This window comes from Beta vulgaris, chromosome 2, assembly GCF_026745355.1.
Source record: "Beta vulgaris subsp. vulgaris cultivar EL10 chromosome 2, EL10.2, whole genome shotgun sequence".
NCBI lineage: Eukaryota > Viridiplantae > Streptophyta > Magnoliopsida > Caryophyllales > Amaranthaceae > Beta > Beta vulgaris.
This window is the reverse complement of record NC_079203.1, coordinates 31,615,298-31,635,241: the sequence shown is the minus strand read 5'-3', so window position 1 is coordinate 31,635,241 and position 19,944 is coordinate 31,615,298. Positions and strand designations below refer to the sequence as shown.

Below are 19,944 nucleotides of genomic sequence, written 5' to 3'. Positions count from 1 at the left end.
TCGAAATTCTACACGAACACGATGAGCTAGCCTAGTCATTTTCAAATTAAAAAAAGACATATGTATCAATGAGGATCCACTAATGCGTGATCTCCACTTTTGAAAATCTAGCACTAACACAACACGACTTTTCTTAACTACTTTCAAGCCCGACCTGCCGAGGCACAAGACCTAATAACCTGACACGTGCCCCAAACCATATTAAGCTCTGGGCCCACTCCCACACATAAAAAATAGAATTGGAAAACATAGAGGGAGAGAATCCCATAAGCTTTTAATTCTAAATAGGAAAAACATTGGGACCCTTCATATGACTCTTTGTAGAAAAGGGAAAGAGAGAGAAAGACTATGAAGCAACACCCTATTTTGAGTTATAATACACACAGACACACTATCAATTTATATGAATTCATCAATTTCTCTCTTGAAAAAGACTTGTACCTTCCCCTTTCGCTATGCTTCTTCTCTCTCTCCCCTCTCTCCCGTGAAGCAAGCTTACTCCGCCCAACCCCACTAACTACTTCTATGTCTATCACACACTATTAATTTTTCGTGGATGCCTCTTCTCAAACTGTGAGTTTAAATCTCAAACTACGCACTATTTACGCACTCTACCTCTCTCCTCAATTTTTTTGTTTCTTTTTTGAGAAACCCTAGAAACCCATGAACTATTTTGATACTTAGTTTGTCATTCATGGATTTACTTTTTAGAATGTAAGTTTTGTGGGTTTTCAATTGCTTTTAAATTCTGCTGTTAGGTTTTTTTGTTTTTTCAGTTTGTGAGATGGGGATTTCTGATTTTTATTGTTTACTGAAATAAGTGGATTTTTGCAGGTTATGTGGGATTAGATTGATGAGTTGTGGTTATTAAGGTATGTGCAACTTGTTTGAGCAAATATGGATTTGATAATATAAGTTTTATATTTGTTAATTGGCTGTCAAATTGTCAATTTTTATGCTTAGGAGTAGTGTAGGAAAATTGGGAAATTTTTTAATTTTGGGTAAATTAATTGTGGAGGGAAGTGGGCATGGTGGGCAAAGAAGATGAAAGTGGTTCATGGGGTCAGTATCAAGTTTGTAACAATGCCCCCAAAAAGTTTTGGAGGTCTGCTTCGTGGTCTTCATCTAGAACTGCTACCCATAACCCTGATAATGACGATAAAGATAACGTCGATATAAATGGGAGTTCTGCGTATAATGGTATTCAAGCCCGGAGGTTCCCTGCTCCATTAACTCCTCGTTCCCAACAGAATTGTAAGGCTAGATCATCTTTGCCCCCACTACAACCACTTGCCATTGCTCGAAGGAGCTTGGACGAATGGCCAAAGGCTGGCTCAGACGATATAGGAGAGTGGCCTGGACCACCCACCCCTAGTGGCAGGGATGTGAATAAGGGTGCGGAAAGGTTGAAGCTCGATATGTCTGTTATTCAGACGAATTCAGATAGGAATGGGGGATTTGTTAAGAAAGATAAAATTGCATTTTTTGATAAAGAATGTTCAAAGGTGGCGGAGCACATTTATCTTGGAGGTGATGCTGTTGCTAAGGATAAGGATATACTGAAAAAGAATGGGATTACCCATGTGCTTAATTGTGTGGGTTTTGTTTGCCCCGAGTATTTCAAAGCCGAGTTTGTTTATAGAACGTTGTGGCTTCAGGATAGTCCTTCAGAAGATATTACTAGCATACTTTATGTTTGACTATTTTGAAGATGTGAGGGAGCAGAGAGGAAAGGTTTTTGTCCATTGTTGTCAAGGTGTATCTCGATCTACATCGCTGGTGATTGCTTATCTTATGTGGAGAGAGGGGCAGAGCTTCGATGATGCATTTCAATATGTAAAAGAAGCTAGGGGTATTGCTGACCCAAATATGGGTTTTGCTTGCCAATTGCTGCAATGCCAGAAAAGAGTTCACGCCTTTCCTCTCAGTCCAAGCTCATTATTGAGGGTGTACAGGATTGCACCCCATTCTCCATATGACCCCTTACATCTTGTCCCTAAAATGTTGAATGACCCGTCTCCTTTGGCCCTTGATTCTAGAGGCGCATTCATTGTACAAATGCCATCTGCAATTTATGTTTGGCTGGGCAAGAACTGTGAAGTTATAATGGAGAGGGAGGCAAGAGGTGCTGTGTCTCAGATTGTGCGATATGAAAGAGTACAGGTGCCTGTCCATGTAATCAAGGAAGGTGAGGAGCCATCCTCTTTTTGGGATATCTTCTCTGATTTTGTCATGGACAAATATGCTAATGGTGTTAAGCACGAGGATGCTAAAATGCAGCCCGGTGACAGGAAAGTAGACTCATATGATGTTGATTTTGAGATATTTAAGAAGGCGATTAATGGGGGTTTCGTGCCAGCCGTAGCATCATCAGAGACTGAACATGAAACACATCTTCCTGCGCGGGAGAACAGTTGGAGTGTGTTGAGACGCAAGTTTGCATCCTGTCATATGAAGGAGTTTGTCTTAGCTCCCAAGTCAATTGTCAATAGACTTTACTTAGATTCTAGGCTGAATGGTCATGGAGATAGTATTGTTTCCAATAATTCACGTATCTCTGATGTTACACTGGCGTCCTCAACATCCTCATCACCTTGTTCTTTGTCATCATTATCTTTAGCATCATTATCACCTCATCTTTCTCCAGACTCCATCTCCTCTGATTCAAGTAATAACTCAAAGTGTTCCTTAAATTCTCCTTCAGAGTCACCCTTGTCATTATCACCAGCTGTATCTGCATTCTCTAACATGTCTCTCTCATCTAAAACTTCTACAAATGAATCTAACCATCCAGGCTACATTGAGGTTGACTTTGGCTCACATCCTTTAAGATCCACCAATTTACCTTCTAGAAGATCACCTTTGTCACTTGCAGAGCGTAGAGGTAGCTTATCCAGATCCCTGACTTTGCCAATTGTGTCTGGTGATGGAAGGATGCAAGAACCTGCTGAAGAGCTCTTTGTTGATAAACAAAATGGTAATGTAGATGATAATACCTGCTTTTCGTTTGAGCTAGACAAGGGAGGAATGATTGCAGATTGCAAGAATGCTTCTCTTGAAAAGCATCTTGACTCTGGTAATTTAGCAAGCAAATGCAGTCCACATCTAATGGATTCTATTGTAACAAGTGTTTGTGATATGATGAGAGGAAACTCTACTCCAAGTATTATCGCAGGGGGTGTGTCAATGATTTCCACAAATTGTGACTCCGATCGACCTTGTGTTTACCGCTTACCCAGTCTGGAGAAGGTATCAGTATCCGGAGCATTTGAGCTAGATTCAAGTTCAGCCTTTATTATCACGGCTCCTGGGAAAGTTACATGCCCGATCAACAATATTAATATCTATCTCTGGGTTGGCAAGACTTTCAAATTTGGTCAAAATCAAGTTCATGCAAATAGTAAAGTAAGTGATGTAGACTTAGCTGACTGGAAGCAATTTGGTTCAGATGTTCTGTGTCGCATGGGTCTCCCTGAAAACACCAACATTAAGGTATGTTTCATGTGCTTCTCATAATTTTTTTTCGGAAGGTGAAACCTTTGTACTTTTTACTATGCAGATCTGTATATATAGTTTCTAGATGAAATTTACTGTAGTTCCCTGATTTGAGTCTCTAGATAAGTAGCTGCCTTTTCTAATATAACATGTGGCATGGCTTCCTCATGTCTTTAGTTTAAAGTTGTAACTTGTAATGGTTGGGGCGTGATTATGATTTTGTAACTGCCTAATGACTTAATCTTCGAAAAACTTGACTGATTTAAATTTTTTGATTTCAAGTGAATTTGTTGGAACAATTTGAAAAAGTCCCGATTTGATCTAGAGTATAAGAGACTCTTTTCTCTTGTTCTTAAGTGCTTCATTGATCGGGCATATTTGATCTATGACCATTCTATTGATAGTACTCATAGGAATGAATATGTCCAAAAGCTCTATATTCCTCTGCCACTTTATGAGTGTCTTGCTTTTTTTCCCCCTTCTGTATTCACATAATCATGGCCATTGGCTAAGTTGGAAATTGTTTTAAAGGCCATATTTCAATCTTGATGTTTCCGGCTGCCCCTATTACCATCAAACGGTAAGCGCTTTTGTGTGTTTATCCTATTTCGCTGATGATTTTATCTTCTAGCTGAAAGTATGCATAGCTGTGTCTAATGTTTATATACAAGAAATTATTTCTTGAGGAGAGGGGGGAGGCGTGAGACGGCAGAAGATATCAAGCATATAATATAGTCAAGAGTGCAGGATGTGTAATATTAGTGGTTTAGGCCAAAACCTACTTAATCCTTGATAGGAAACAAAATTTCTGCTTCCATCTATGCATCAAGAGGGGGGGGGGGTATTGTGTTCTATTATTTGGAAGGTAGGCTTGCCATAGAGTTGGATGATGGGACTCCATTTGGCTATCAAACCCTTTATTGTGTCTTAAGTGCTGCTGCTGTACTAAATGAAGCCTGTCATCATCAAGCATCACAAATATTGGGAGATTATACCACTGCCAATAATGCTGAAATTAGCAGCTGCCAGCTACTTACCACTTCTGCTTAGCTGTAAAAACTCTTTAACTCTTTTTCTTTTCAAGTCTGAAGTCCATGCAATCTTTAGAAGTTTTAAAAGCTCTAAATATATACTTCCTCCGTTCCATATTAAGTGAAACACTTCTAACTTTTATGTGAGAGCTTTTTTAGAGAAGTGTTTCACTTATTATGGAACGGAGGAAGTATTTCATATCAAAGACATTTCTCAATCAATTACTTTTGGGAGATTATACTACTGCCAATAATGTTGTTCCTTAAACTTGGAAGATCTTTTCTGATTTATCTTAGAGCATCTACTACCATGAACGAAAAAAATATTCATCCCCCTCTTTCTACAACTTTCTCTCTCATCGTCTAAAAAAATGTCATGCAAATCACAAAATCATCCCACCAATGACATAAAAAAACTCATCAGTTTTTTCTCCTAATTATTACTTCAAAATTATTTGTTTTAAAGTGTTTGAAAATATGGCAAAATGGGTATAATTTTATAGATCTCAAAAAAATACGACCGTTGGTACTTTTATTTTTATTTTTCAGATTTGTATCATTTAAAATATAGCTATTTTAGTTTGGCATATACATTTGTTACACGTTTTCCAACCACTTGGTGGGGCCCACTTTTTCATGATATAATTTTTTTTGGTTCATCATGTGACCAAAATTTTTGCAACTTGTTCATGATGTGGTGAATTTTTTCTTGTTTTTGATCCCAAAACTATTTTTTGTTCATGGTGGTGGATGCTGTTAGGGTTTTGATATACACTGCTGCATATAAGCATTAAATAAATTTCCTAAAATAGTATTATTTTAGAAATTAATGACATAATCATGCGTCAATCGATGTATTTAGTGCTTATTTATTGTAATGTTTCCTTTCTTAGAGTTGTATATATCATTTTCCTTTATCTTATTATGATAGTATGACAATGTTTCTCCAAATAAGATGTACTGCTCTGCCTTTTTCTTGTAAAATTATACTTCATTTATCCTAAAATTACATGAACACTAACTTTTTTATGCTGTCTGAAAACTATTGTAATACCTCCTTTCTGAGATGAAATACAACAATTTCTTTTATCACTCTTCGCTCTCCATTACATCAGCCTTTTATTCTTCTTCATCCCAACATTTGTCTTATTTTTCTTTCTCTTTTCACTTCCAATTGTTTTATCCTACTTCTATTACTCTCTTAAATTTTGTGCGAACCTAAGAATAGTTTATCTATTAGCATTCTTGTCCCCTATGCCGAGTTCTTATGTAGTCTACTTACTGAACTTGCATCAAGAAGCTTACATGGAAGAATTTTTGATCTGTGTCCTCTGCTGCTTCGGGAGTGTTACCTTCGGGGATTCTGCTTTCTTTTCAGAATTCACTCCATTTTCCCAATTGGAAAAGGGTCATAAGTAAGTGTCAGGTTCCTTAGTGGACTTTTAGCACTTATAGCTGTGCACATCTCCTGAATCTTTTCTTCTACTATGTTAGTCACAAATCTACCCTAGGTATAGTTCTCACAAGTAAATCTGACCAGCAGAGGCTTCGCCAAATTAGTTTGGCTGTTTTGTAAAGACCAACTTTCAAAAAGAATTTCAGCTTGCTATTTACAGAGGGCCATTGTTAACATGTGTTTTAGAATCACAACTTGACTTCTGTCATGTTACCATATTAGCACATATAATCCATTACTAAACTGATATATTGCTACTTATATATAAAGGTCACACTATAAACTTGTACTCCTTATAGTTGCTAGAAAAAGCTGGAATCATTCTAGTCTCATACTCTCATGGCCATTACGGTCCAACTAAAAAGTCCAAATCATACAATATACATGCATTTTTCCCTTTCTTGAGCAAACTTTTGGATTTTGCTTTGCATCTCTCTTGAGCAACATTGTGGAACACAGTTGCTTTTGCAAGGAGATGATAACATTGTATTTAGTGCCTTCTATGCTTCTGCCCACTCATCATGTCAATGCGTTGGAAAGTTCTTGGGCACCTTGCAATGCATGGGATGTTACTCATATCAACAAGAAAAATAATGAAATATGAGAGACAAGCTACAGTAGACAGAACTGAAGTAATATGAGATGGGAGAGTAAGAAGAAATGATGAAATTTTATACAGCAATAAGGGTAGGAGATAGATCTGTAGAGGAGATTAAATGTATCTAGTATTTCAGGATGAGTGAAAAATAGTAGTTTGGGTTGCTAATTTATTTCCTTTTAGTCCCTCGCTGTAAGTTGTCATATGTTTATAATTTACCTAGTCTATGTGACATTAATTGTACCATTTGATTGATGGTAAAGATTGAAATCAATTGTACCATTGGGTTGATGGTCAAGATCGAAATCAGTTGTACCATTGGATTGATGGTAATGATCCTTCATTATCTACATATATGGTTGAGGGTTCAATCCTTTAGCAGGCTTCATGCTCGGCCTTCATTTTCCTTTCGTTTTATGATATAAGATAATGCGGGTATTCCACATTTGGGTGTTATTTGTTTAATGCAAATTGAAAACAGAATCCCATACGAGAAGCTAGTAAATCCTGTTTTTTTATTATTGGCTGAGAATTTTGCTTACTAGCTACCTAAAAAGTCATTTACTGAAGACTTCTGTTTTTTACTTGTTTGACCACAGTACAAAGCCAAAAGACATGAAAAGATCACCTAAAAGCCATATAATAAACAACATAGGGGTGCTTGGCAATTTGTTAGCTGTTTGACAAGGGTTTATATTAGTTGTTCATGTTGGTTATTTGACTATTATCGTTTATAAATGTGTTTGTGAAAGTAGCTCTTGGATTGGTCGTTTAATGGAAAATGAGCGCGGAAGCCAATACAGTAAGTTGGTATAACCAACTTAAAAACATTTTTGGACTTGGGTTGAAAAGCTGGCTTTTTAGTTATCTGAAAAACCATTTACCATACTTTTGTTTTGGTTGTCTGACCAAATGGGAAAGCCAAAAACCAGTGAAAAAGTCGCCTAAAAGCCGTTTGAACACCCCCATTGAAAACATAATGACATACCTAAGTCAGTTAATTACATGTCTTTGAAAGGGAGGTGTATCAAACGGCGTATAGGGGTTATTGACAACGCCATTTTACTATATTAGTGTAGATAATGTTGAAAAAATTCTCGAGTTAGAGTTGTCTATATTTGTATAGATAATTCAAATACCCGAACAAAGGTGGCATAAAATGTTAGTTTCCCAACTCTTGCAAGGACTCACCAAATGAGATGGTCTTTTTCTATGTTGTTCACATAGTTACTAATTTGCGGTATAATGGGCACGGAAGCGCAATTCGCAACCTAATTTTGAAACATTAGCCTTATAGTATACCAATTTGCCTTTTTTTTGAATCCCATGAGGTGTGACGAATTAGTTCACGAGTTACTTCACAATGGTTATCCATCACAAATTTGTGATCCATTTAATTGGAATAAATCTAAGAAGGAAAATGACAGCATGATAAATGATCTGTTTTGTTTTAAGCTAAGTGTGATTGGTGATGATCTTGAATTGGTCCAAGTAATTGATTAAGATTATATATATTACAGATTGTCAGAGGAGGAGAAGAACCAGCAGATTTCCTCGAAGGGTTGAGTACATTGTAGCAGTACACTAATCGGGGAATATGCTGCTCATGCAATACATCTTTGTTGGGCATTTCTTTCGAGAAATATAGCCACACAAACATGGGAGGTATTGTACTCTTTTTTATCGTTTCGTTTATTTTTCTTTGAAGAACTCCCAGACTCATGCAGCCAACCCCATTTTAATGGGATTAAGGCTCTACCTTGGTTGTTCCATTATCTTTGATGCTTTGTTGATGTTTGATATCGCGGTTGTTTTGCAGCCTGCATTGTGTTTACAGGGTCTGCTAACAGGATGTACAGACTACACTCATGTGATGCGCTCAAACATGTTATTGAGATACTTACTGACTGATTTAGTAGACGCTCCTTGTATATTCAGGAATTATTTATTACTTAGGATGGGTCATTGGCGACCGTTTAATGCAAAAGTTATTTCTGCCAAAACGTTCCCGTTATTTTTCTATTTAAAGCATTTGCAAATTTATATTAGGAAAATTGGGTTCTTTGTGCAAGGGAAGAAGCTTCTGACTCACTCTTCTGATTCTCTTTTTAAGAAAAAAAACTAGTTTTAGGACCTGTGCATAATGCACGGGTGTATTTATAGCTTTATAACATAAGTAAATTAAGTTACATAATAAAAACAAAACGAATAATAAAATTTCACGAATTCTACATGTGATTGTGGTAATGAGCAGGAAGTACAAATAAAAACAAAGGTGTTTAACTCAAACTAAATGTTTGCAAACACTTTTTTGTAGACTACATTTGTTGTAGTTGTACGTACAACGTGTTCCTTTATCAAAGGAGAGGATCTTGAGATCTTTTTTTGCTCGTAACTTTGGACACGGGAACATAAAATTGACCATGGCTGAAAACAGGTCTCGGGAGATACAAACCTACATGGGACAATGATTGTCCTTGACTTTTATTTATAGTCATAGCAAAACAAACCATTAAATGAAACTGACGTCTCTGAAATCTGATAGGAAATTTAATCGAGTCAGACGGGGTGAGTGTCATTCTTGGGATAAAAACCTTTGCTCCGACATTACTTCCAGATATAACAGTTGCTTCAATAACACGATTGCCTAAATGTTTAACGACTAACCTCGTGCCATTACATAACCCAAATGTTTGATCAATATTCCTTAGTAGCATAACTGGAGCACCAACCTTTAATCGTATGCTATGATTCGGGAGACCAGAGCACCTTATCGTAATGAGGAATTCAGTGGAGTACATTTCATGTACTTCGAAGTTATCCTCCTCTTTGCTTATAGCGTCCGAACTTAATACACTTTCTATTCTCCTTGAATGGTAGATAGAACATGATCATTGACTATCTCGACTATCTCATTCGTAGGGGCCAAAATTGCTCTTTCTTGGAAATATTTAGCTTCCCAAATATGTTCATGTAGGTTTGGATAAGTGCTATCAACAATTGCGGAAATTAGATCGAGGCCTGGATCTATAAGAATATCTTTTGCAACCTCAATTACGGCTTCTCCATCATTAGGACCTCCGGCCTTGCCTTCTCCTACGCTTAGTATCCACTCCAAAAATTCGCGCAGTTCATCAGCAAAAGATTTAGAAGAACCTGATTGAAGTCTCATATTGCGAGTAAGTGTTAGAACCTTACACGAATCCCACAAATAAGACGAATTAGCGGTAGCAAACACGATAACTTGCCTCATTCCCTTTGGTACAACTGGTAATATCTAACGTAGATCACCACCAAACACCATAACTTTACCCCCAAACGGCCGATGCATGTTTCTCCTAATCAACTAACCCCATTATGTCCCTCAAACTTCTATCGAGTGCTTCGAAACAGTACTTATGCATCATGGGCGCTTCATCCCATATAATAAGTTTTGTCTTGATGAGAAGATAGGCTAAATCCAACCCAAGACGAATTCTGGCACATGTAGAATTCTCAGTTACATTCAGAGGGATACCAAATCTCGAATGCGCCGTTCTTCCCCGTGGAAGGAGGAGAGAAGCAATTCCACTCGAAGCTACAGGCAATACAATTTCGCCCATCTTCTTTACTGCGGCACATAATGTCTTCCAAACATATGTTTTTCTGGTACCTCTGTAGCAGTAGACGAAAAACACACCTCCTTCTTGACTCGACAGATCATCCATTACTCTGCGATAAATGATGGACTGCTCAACAGTTAGACCCTTAAACAATTTAGCGTGTTCCAACGTCATTTTCTCTATGTCGTAAGAAAGCTCATCTGCAATAAGCTTGTTTTGTCCTTATAACATGATTAGTTCATCCGGAAACGACATCTCACTAAATCTACGCAAGCTGCTGCCATTACTTTGGAGCATGGTCTCAATCTCCGCCAACGCAAACGCTTCGATTTGATCGTCTGTTAATTGTAGGTCTGCGAAAACATAAATTAAAATTACACAGCGGTAACGTATACTAAATATGCACATTTCTTAAGAATATATATAGTAACTATTTTCAGGATATGTTGGTAGTTGTGTACCTTTATTTTTCTGAATACCGCGCTGCTTGTACAAAATGTCATCAGACAGTAACCTCCAAGTCTTATGTCAAACATCCTCCGGCTTCGACATACTCCCGGATAACAGTAACATGGAGAACAAATGTCTTAGGTAGTGCCCTGATTCTCTAAAACCCGCTTCCGTGATTGCGTCAACATATTCCTTATCATCATCAAGTAATCCCCTTGCATATCAAGCTTCCTTGAAGGTAGGATACACTACACCATCAACCGTTCTAATGTCTTCATAGCACGTCGCTGCTTTAACAAAGTTTAGCAACGTCTTAAGATAGAACTTCTCACCAGATCCCGGCGATACGTGGTAGATGCGACCTATTGCAAAGCCTTTATTTCTTGGTGTCCACTCCCTCAACGCCTGCTTCCAAACAAATCTTGTAGGAAACTCCACATAACTAACCGCCCTGGCTTCTTCATATTTTTCATTACACTTTATCCAATATAGGAATTTTGTATTGTAAATATGGGGCCTGTCTAGTACGGATTCTACATCAGCATGGTCATCAAACAAAACAGTTTGCTCTCCTGGTAGATGGAAACTTAGCCTCTCCACAGCAGGAGTTCGATAATGGATGTTACCTATAAACATAAAATTGAACTTTGCTTTATTTTTCTGTCCGTAGATATCATGTCTAATAACAACAACAACAATTCCGGTTTCAACATTCGTCCTTTTCTGAAAAAGGACAGAATGAACGGTGAAAATTTCCTTAATTGGGAAAGGACCTTAAGATTCGTTTTGAGGTTTGAGGGTCGAGAGGACATCTTAGATACCCCACTTCCTGTAGTAACTGATGAATTAATTGAGGCAGAAAAATGTCGTGCCAAACAGGCTAGTGATAAGTTTATACCAATCACTTGCTTGATGGTAGCAACCATGGAGCAAAACCTCCAAAAGAGGTTCGAAACCAAGGATGCTTATACGATCATGCAAGAGCTGCGGGCCATGTTTAAAACTCAGGCCCGAGTTGAGCGGTATGAGACTAATAGGGAGATACTTGAATGTCACTTGAAGCCGGGTGGGTCTTTTCAAAAACATGGAACGACTTGGATTCTCTCATAGGCTTGAGTTGGCTACTGACATTATTCTCCACTCACTGCCTGACAATTTCAATCAGTTCACAATGACCTACAATAGGAATGAGTCTGAAAAGACTTTGCAAGAGCTGCATGGATTGTTGGTCAATGCTGAAAGGAACATCCCTAAGGTTGAACCAAAGAAAGAGGTTTTGATGGTTCAAAAGGGCAAGGGTTTCAAGAAAAAATGGCAGGAAAGAAGGACAGAGGCAAACAAGTTGCCACTATTGCTGAAAAACCTAAGCCACCCGCCAAGCCAAAGGTAGCTGCGGAAAGCAAGTGCTTCCACTGTCACAAGATAGGACACTAGAAGAGGAACTGCCCAATATACTTGGAGGAAAAGAAATATGGGGCTTCCACTTCAGGTATATATATATATATATATATATATATATATATATATATATATATATATATATATATTATATATATCAATTTGACTTCTACTTCTTTATGGGTATTTGATACCGGTTGTGGTTCTCACATAGTTAATGATGTGTAGGGACTAAAAAGAAGTAGGAAGCTGGCAAAAGGCGAGGTAGAGCTACGCGTTAGAAATGGAGCACGAGTTGCTGCACTTGCCATAGGGAGCTATAGTCTACACTTGCCATCTGGGCTTATTTTAGAATTAAATAATTGTCATTTTGTTCCTGCAATAACTAAGAACATAATTTCGGTTTCAGTTTTGGATTTTGGATTTTGAAGGGTTTTGTTTTGAAATAAAGAACAGTTGTTCTATTTCTTACAATAATATGTTCTATGCCAAAGCTAAATTGATAAATGGTTTATATCTCCTTGATAAGTCATTAAAAGTCTATAACATAGATAGCAAGAAATAGAAATCAAATGATTCCAACCTAACCTACATTTGGCATTGTCGAATGGGTCATATAAACCAAAAGCGCATTCACAAGTTACAAAAGGATGGTATAATTCCATCATTTGATTTCGAATCATTTGATGTATGTGAATCATGCTTAATGGGAAAGATCAAAATCACCATTTACTGGAAAAGGTGAAAGGGCCAGCGATCTTTTAGGACTCATACATACAGATGATGTGGTCCTATGAGCACAAAGGCAAGGGGAGGGTTTAATTACTTCATACCTTCACTGATGATTTGAGTAGATATGGCTATATTACTTGATGAAACATAAGTCGGAATCTTTTGATAGATTCAAAGAGTTCCAAAATGAAGTACGAATCAACTTGGTAAGACAATAAAAGCACTACGATCGATCGTGGTGGTGAATATTTGAGCCAAGAGTTTGATGATCATCTAAAGGATTGTGGAATTCTTTCACAATTAACTCCACCAGGAACACCACAGTTAAATGGTGTATCTGAAAGGAGGAATCGAACCTTCTAGATATGGTTCGATCAATGATGAGTCTTGCTGATCTTCCGATTTTTTTGGGGATACGCTCTCGAAACTGCTGCACACACACTAAATAGGACCCGTAAAGGCTTAGAAAAGACTCCATATGAGTTATGGAATGGAAAACCTCCCAACCTGTCTTTTCTTAAAATCTGGGATGTGAGGTCTATGTAAAGCGGTTACTATCAGACAAACTCGCACCCAAGTCAGATAAATGTCTCTTTGTGGGATACCAAAAGAGACAAGGGGTTATTACTTCTATAACCGTCAAGAGAACAAAGTGTTTGTTGCTCGTGATGGTGTCTTTCTTGAAAAGGAATTTGTTTCTAGAAAGACAAGTGGGAGTAAAATAACACTCGAAGAAATTCGAGATGAGCAACAACTGGACGTGGCTCACACCATGTCAGAGACGGCCCAACAAGACGAAATTCATGTTCGAGATATGACGTATTCAACGCGTGAACCTCCTACCATCCCATTGAAGTTGAATCAAGCGAAAATCTTCAAACTGTTGAAGAAACTTTCTCTTGATGCTCAGCACCGCGTAGGTCTAGTAGACCAAGGATTCCAAACAAAAGGTTGGTTGATTTCCTAATGACTGAAATTCTGAAATTATGATTTTGGAAAATTCAGAACCTACTACCTACAAACAAGCTTTGACGACCCAGACTCTGAGAAATGGCTTGAGGCCATGAAATCCGAGTTAGACTCCATGTCTGAGAATAAAGTTTGGACACTGGTTGACTTGCCTGATGGGGTTAACCCTATTGGATGCAAGTGGGTGTTCAAATTGAAAACAGACAAAGATGGAAATGTCTATGTCTACAAAGCAAGACTGGTTGCAAAAGGATTCAAGCCAATTCATGGTATAGACTATGATGAGACCTTTTCTCCAGTAGCAATGCTTAAATCAATTCGGATACTTTTAGCGATTGCTGCATTTTACTATTACGAAATTTGGCAGATGGATGTCAAAACCGCATTCTTGAATGGGTTCTTGAATGAGGATATGTACATGACACAACCTGAAGGTTTTGAAGATCCAGAAAATCCTAAAGAGTTTGCAAGCATCAGAGATCCATTTGTGGATTGAAGCAGGCATCTCGGAGCGGAATCTTCGTTTGATGAGGCAATCAAACAATTTGGTTTCATCAAAAGCGAAGAAGAGTCTTGTGTTTACAAGAAGTTTAGTGGGAGCAGCTTAGTCTTCTTGGTTTGTATGTAATGACTACTAATCATGGGAAATGACATACCAATGCTTGAGTCAGTCAAGGAATGGTTAAAAAGTTGTTTCTCTATGAAGGACCTTGGAGAAGCTGAGTACATACTGGGAATCAAAATCCATAGAGATAGGTCTCGAAGGATGATTGGGCTAAGTCAAGAAACTTATATTGATAAGGTTCTTACAAGGTTCAACATGGAAAACTCGAAGAGAGGTTTCGTTCCCATGTCACATGGCATATCGCTTAGCAAGAGTCAGTGCCCGACTGAGCCTGATGAGTTAAAGCGAATGAGTAGCATTCCTTATGCTTCGGCTATAGGTCTATCATGTATGCCATGATAAGTACTCGACCTGATGTTGCATATGCCTTGAGCATGTGTAGCAGGTTCCAAGCAAATCCAGGAGAAGCACACTGGACTGCAGCTAAGAGCATCCTTAAGTACTTGAGGAGGACTAAAGGCATGTTCTTAGTATATGGGGGACAAAGTGAGTTGGTTGTTGAAGGTTACACGGATGCAAGCTTCCAAACCGACAGAGTGATACCGCTCTCAGTCAGGGTATATCTTTCGTCTAAATGGAGGAGCAGTGAGCTGGAAGAGCTCAAAGCAAAGCACTGTAGCACACTCTACGACATAATCAGAATATTTAGCAGTAGTTGAAGCGGCTAAGGAAGCAGTTTGGATAAAGAAGTTCTTGATAGTGCTGGATATCGTACCTAGTGCTCTGGAAGGAATTAAGTTGTTTGTGACAACAATGGTGCTATTGCGCAAGCAAAAGAGCCAAGGTCACATAACAAGTCCAAACATGTGATGAGGAAGTTTCACCTCATTCGAGAGATAGTTGACAGGAAGGATGTCGGAATCTGCAAAGTTCATACAGATGTGAACATGGCTGATCCGCTAACTAAACCACTACCTCAACCCAAGCATGAGTGTCACGCTAGGGCTATAGGCTTGAAGCAAATGTTAGACTGGCTTTAGATTGTATTAGGTTCAGAGAAACTTGTTACATGTAAAGACATGGTTTTGCTATTTATGTTTATGAAAATAAATTTTATCTTATTTAATGATTGGTTTGGTATTAAATAAAATGTCCAAAATATATCTTGAATTCTGTGGTTTTGTTAATATGTGATTTGATGAATGAAACACCATAAGGGAACAGAATTCATAGAGTACTAAAGTTCCTAATCTAAGTCATTAAACTGGACATAAATGACTTGTTAAAAGGGATTAGCATATAATATTGATTGATAACATCGTTTCATGGGCTATGGAAACATAGAGATGTTTAATCAATCATATGGATATGTATAGTTGATACATAGTCGAACTAGACCTACTTAGAAGTTTTATAACTTCGAAATACACAACAAGAATCCGCGCTTTTAGCGTCTGAAGTTTACCGTCTGCCTGAAATACAGACGGTAATATCGAATTTACCGTCCGCTGGCTGCCTGACGGTAAATACCGTCCGTTTTTACTAATTTACCGTCCGCCTTTGTTAGCAGATGCTAATTACCATCTGCCCCTTTATTTACCGTCCGCTAAAACGGACGTTAAAAAGGTCGTCAAATTTGTTTAACCAAACAAGTGGGTCGTTAATCCCTGATATATATATTTGTTTCCCTTGTCACTCTCTTTGTTCCTCAAACGCAGTTTTTATAATGCCTTCTCCATCTCTCTTTCTCTCTCATTCTCTAAATTCTAAGTTTCACCCTCTATCTCTCTCTTCAATCTTCTGACCCCAAACTCTCTGAAGCGCTTCTCAAACTTATCCTTCAAACCCAAACGCCAGGTGATTTTGGTTTTTCTGGTTATTTTCATTTTTCTTGGTTTTAATTTTCGGCTTTATGGGTTTTGATTTTCATCTTTGTGGGTTTTGATTTTCATCTTTGTGGGTTTTGGTTTTCATTTTCGTGGGTAAAAATTTAGGTATATAGATCTAAAAACCTAAATTTTCTAGTTACTTTCATTTTTCTTGGTTTTAATTTTCGGCTTTATGGGTTTTGATTTTCATCTTTGTGGGTTTTGATTTTCATCTTTGTGGGTTTTGATTTTCATTTTCGTGGGTAAAATTTAGGTTTTTAGATCTATAAGTTCGTTCATTTCGTTTGATTTGAAATATGGTTTATTTTTAGTGGGTGAAATTGTTTTTGGGTATTCCGATTTTGACCTGGTAGGGTTGGGGTTTTTTCAGTTGCGGCGGCTAGGGTTTCGCGATTTTGGGGTGTCAGCGTCGGCGGTTAGGGTAAGGGTGCTGGGTTTGTGCTGGGTTGTTGGTGGGTATTTGGTGGGGTTTTTTTGAGGGGTTTCGCTGGGGGTTACGGGTTGGGTTTTCAGGGGTATGGTTTTTTTTTTATTATTATTGATTTATGATTTTTGTATGATTTATGATTTTTTGTATGATTTACACAAGTATATGATTTTTTATTTATGATTTATTATATTTTTTATTTCTGAATGCTTTTTTATTTATGAATGTTTTTGTATATGATTTTTGTTTTTTATTTTTGATTTATGTACAGTATAAGATTTATGACACTGATTTCTTTTTTTTTTTTACCAGATTGGAAAGATGGAAGAAGCAAAGATTGAAGAGATATTTTTCAGTTACTTTATTGATTAAATTAATGCTGTAATATATCACAAATTTTTATGTTTATTTCTATTTATATTGTAATTTTTGTTATTGATTTAAAACTGTATTAATAATTGCTGTAATTACTCTTATTGCAATTAATAATAATTATTTTTTCCTTAACAATTTGTTGGATTAAGACAAATAACACTATTGTTGGTTATTTATTAAATAAATTAGTTACTTAATATTAATTGATTAAAAAAATCAATTACTAATATTAACAAAAAAAATAAAACACAATAAATGTTGTCTGAACAAGGTATCTGACATTAGCAGACTTTTAAGGTCATAAAAAACAAAATAGAAGACATGAATATTGGAATTGGGAGGAATGGAATTACCGTCTGCTACTTGGACATTAGCGTCCGATTCTAAAGACCAGCCTTTTATTAGCGAACAGGGTTTTTGCATCATCCTTTTAGCGTCCGTTGACGGACGCTAATATATTTAGCGTCCGATCCCGCGATTTTAGCGTCCGATTTTGGCGGACGGAAAAGGTTGACATTCTTGTTGTGTAATTGTATTAGTAGATTCCTAAGATATGAGTGGAACATTACTTAGCCCAATGATTGGTATAACTTTGATACTGCCAAACGTCATGCCGTAAAAGAGGACTATAAAGGCAGCATTCGGGTTTTACTAAAAGTTGAGTGGGAGTATTGGTTACTACAAGATTGAAAAGGTCCTCCTATATGAGATTGGATAGGTGTCTTGGCCCCTTGAAGAGCGAAAACTAAAAAATGCATAGCCGTGCTCAAATGGATCATTCGATGATCATTTGTTTGTCAATTTGAACTCGGATTTCAAGGATTAATTTGAAAACTAGTATGGATGATATAGAAATATTGCACACTCGTCTCGGACAAGTGGGAGATTGAAGGATTTATGTCCTCGACTTAAATGCAATTACTAATTATATAATGGATCGTATTATGGAGATAATAAATTCGTTCTATTGGGCCATCTATATGTCTTGCTAGAGAATGCTATATAACTTCGGGTTAGTAAATTATAAACCCAAAGCCCAATATAATGGATCCTATAAGGTCACACATTATACTTGGATCAACAAAAGAAACCTAGAGCTCGTAAGGGCCCTAGGAGTGGTCGGCCAAGAGGAAGAGAGGAAGGGATTATTTTAACCTAAAATATATTTATATATTGGGTTAGGCAGTAAAGAAAATATATTAGATATCTCTCATTACTCTTTTCTCTCCTCTTCTTTCAAAAGTCACGTAATACTCCATAAACGTTGAAGACGATTTCTTCCATCCAACTAGCATTGGTGGAGTGTTGATCCGGGTTGGTGGACCAAGTAGAGGAATCATAATTGGGATTCTTTATCCGGGTTATTCAAGCTTTGTGGAATTCACGCTACAAAGGTTAATTCTAAACTTATATGTGATCCTTGATTGTATATGCATGTGATCCTGTTTTAAGTGCTTATGAATTAGATTCATGAAATTCCGTTTATAGTACTTATAAAATCGTGCGGAGAAGTAGGCGCTATGGCACTGCGCGGCTACGGTGGTTCGATGTCAGCAGGCTAGAGGTACGCGCTGGTGGTCGAGCGGTGGCGTTACGGTGTAGCAGCGAGCATAGTAGGGGAATACCCAATCCAAACTTTTTTTTATGTACAGTCTACTCTAGTCCGAAATTCTTTTCTTAAGTCTGACCTAGTCCAGTCCAATCCGATCTTAATATAATATATTAATTTTTTTCAACATTTAGGTTCTCATTGTTTTCTCATGATCGAATCGTTGAAATTTGAAGAATTGAACTTATTGCATCCATTCCATAAAGTAAGTTACATACATCTTTAAAGTATAGTAAAATGCAAATTACATAATACAAAATGCACCAAAAAGGTTAAAGTAATTTTTGTTTTTTCAATCTTCACGTCTTATTTTGGAATTTTGGAAATTATAGCCCGAGTAAAAAAATTTAGAGCGGAAATATTAAAAATTCCAAAATTTCAAAAGATAATATCAAAGAATATTGTTGAGACAATTCTTTTAATGTATATATATTATATATTGTATTCTAAACTAATTAAAAAGGAGAATTGGGCTAGAATTGCAAAAACTTAAGTTTAGTTCAACTTGGATTCTGCAAGGCCTAAAACAAATACTAAATAAAAAGGAGAATCGGGCAAGAATTAGAAAACTAGGAAATCTGTTTCCAAACTAGAATTAAACAAATACTGATTTCCTAGTTTTCTAATTCTAGCCCAATTCTCCTTTTTATTTAGTATTTTTTTTGGGCCTTGGAGAATCCAAGTTGAACTAAACTTAAGTTTTTGTAAATCTGAATTGTTATTATGTTGGGCTAAAAGGTGTTTTAGACTTGTTTCATGGACTGATTTAGTTAGTTTAAATTAAACCACTTAACTTGACTCCTAAAAACTATTTTTGGACTAAATTTCATGACTTCTAAACTAGTTGAGTTGTCTGAAACTAATTCAATAAGCTTCTTAATTGTAATATGAGTTTAAATTATTATTACTTCACTAATCCTTAAGTTTACTTATAATAACTAGTTAGCTTGACTTACTAGTTTTATGTAATTAAATAATATTATAATAAAGTTAATGGTTCCAGTATAGTAATAAACTTAATTAGTTTAATAATAGACGATTAATTGGTGATTAACTATAAACTCTCATAATAATAATATACTTTCGAATGGTTATATATTATGTAATAATATAACGTTAATGTTTCGATAATTCTAAAAGTATAACTAAAGGAGCTACTTTCACCTAATTAGTTGTTTAAGAGTCACCTTAAGAAGTTATCAACGACTAAGAAAATAATGACTTTATTGAGACTTTTTGACAAAATAATGCACGCTATGACCTTAATAAACGCTAGCTAATATTTAGGCTTAAAAGCTCAATAATGAAACGTTCGTTAATAAAACTATTCTTGATTAGATTAAAGAAG

The 19,944-nt window shown here is 36.7% G+C and overlaps 2 protein-coding genes across 2 annotated transcripts; one reads left to right on the top strand and one right to left on the bottom strand.

The window, feature by feature from the left end:
- The first annotated feature begins 313 nt into the window (after positions 1-313).
- LOC104886954 (protein-tyrosine-phosphatase MKP1) lies at positions 314-8,651 on the top strand. The gene is given in 5 exon segments (XM_057392578.1): positions 314-573; positions 835-1,693; positions 1,695-3,492; positions 8,101-8,245; positions 8,400-8,651. Coding segments are annotated over 3 exon segments (2,520 nt in total). The 5' UTR covers positions 314-573; positions 835-1,028; the 3' UTR covers positions 8,158-8,245; positions 8,400-8,651.
- Positions 8,652-9,918: 1,267 nt separating this feature from the next.
- On the bottom strand, positions 9,919-10,356 carry LOC104886988 (uncharacterized). Its single transcript, XM_010671566.1, has one exon. It carries the CDS (start codon positions 10,354-10,356, stop codon positions 9,919-9,921), a length of 438 nt encoding a protein of 145 aa, XP_010669868.1.
- Between the last annotated feature and the right edge of the window lie 9,588 nt (positions 10,357-19,944).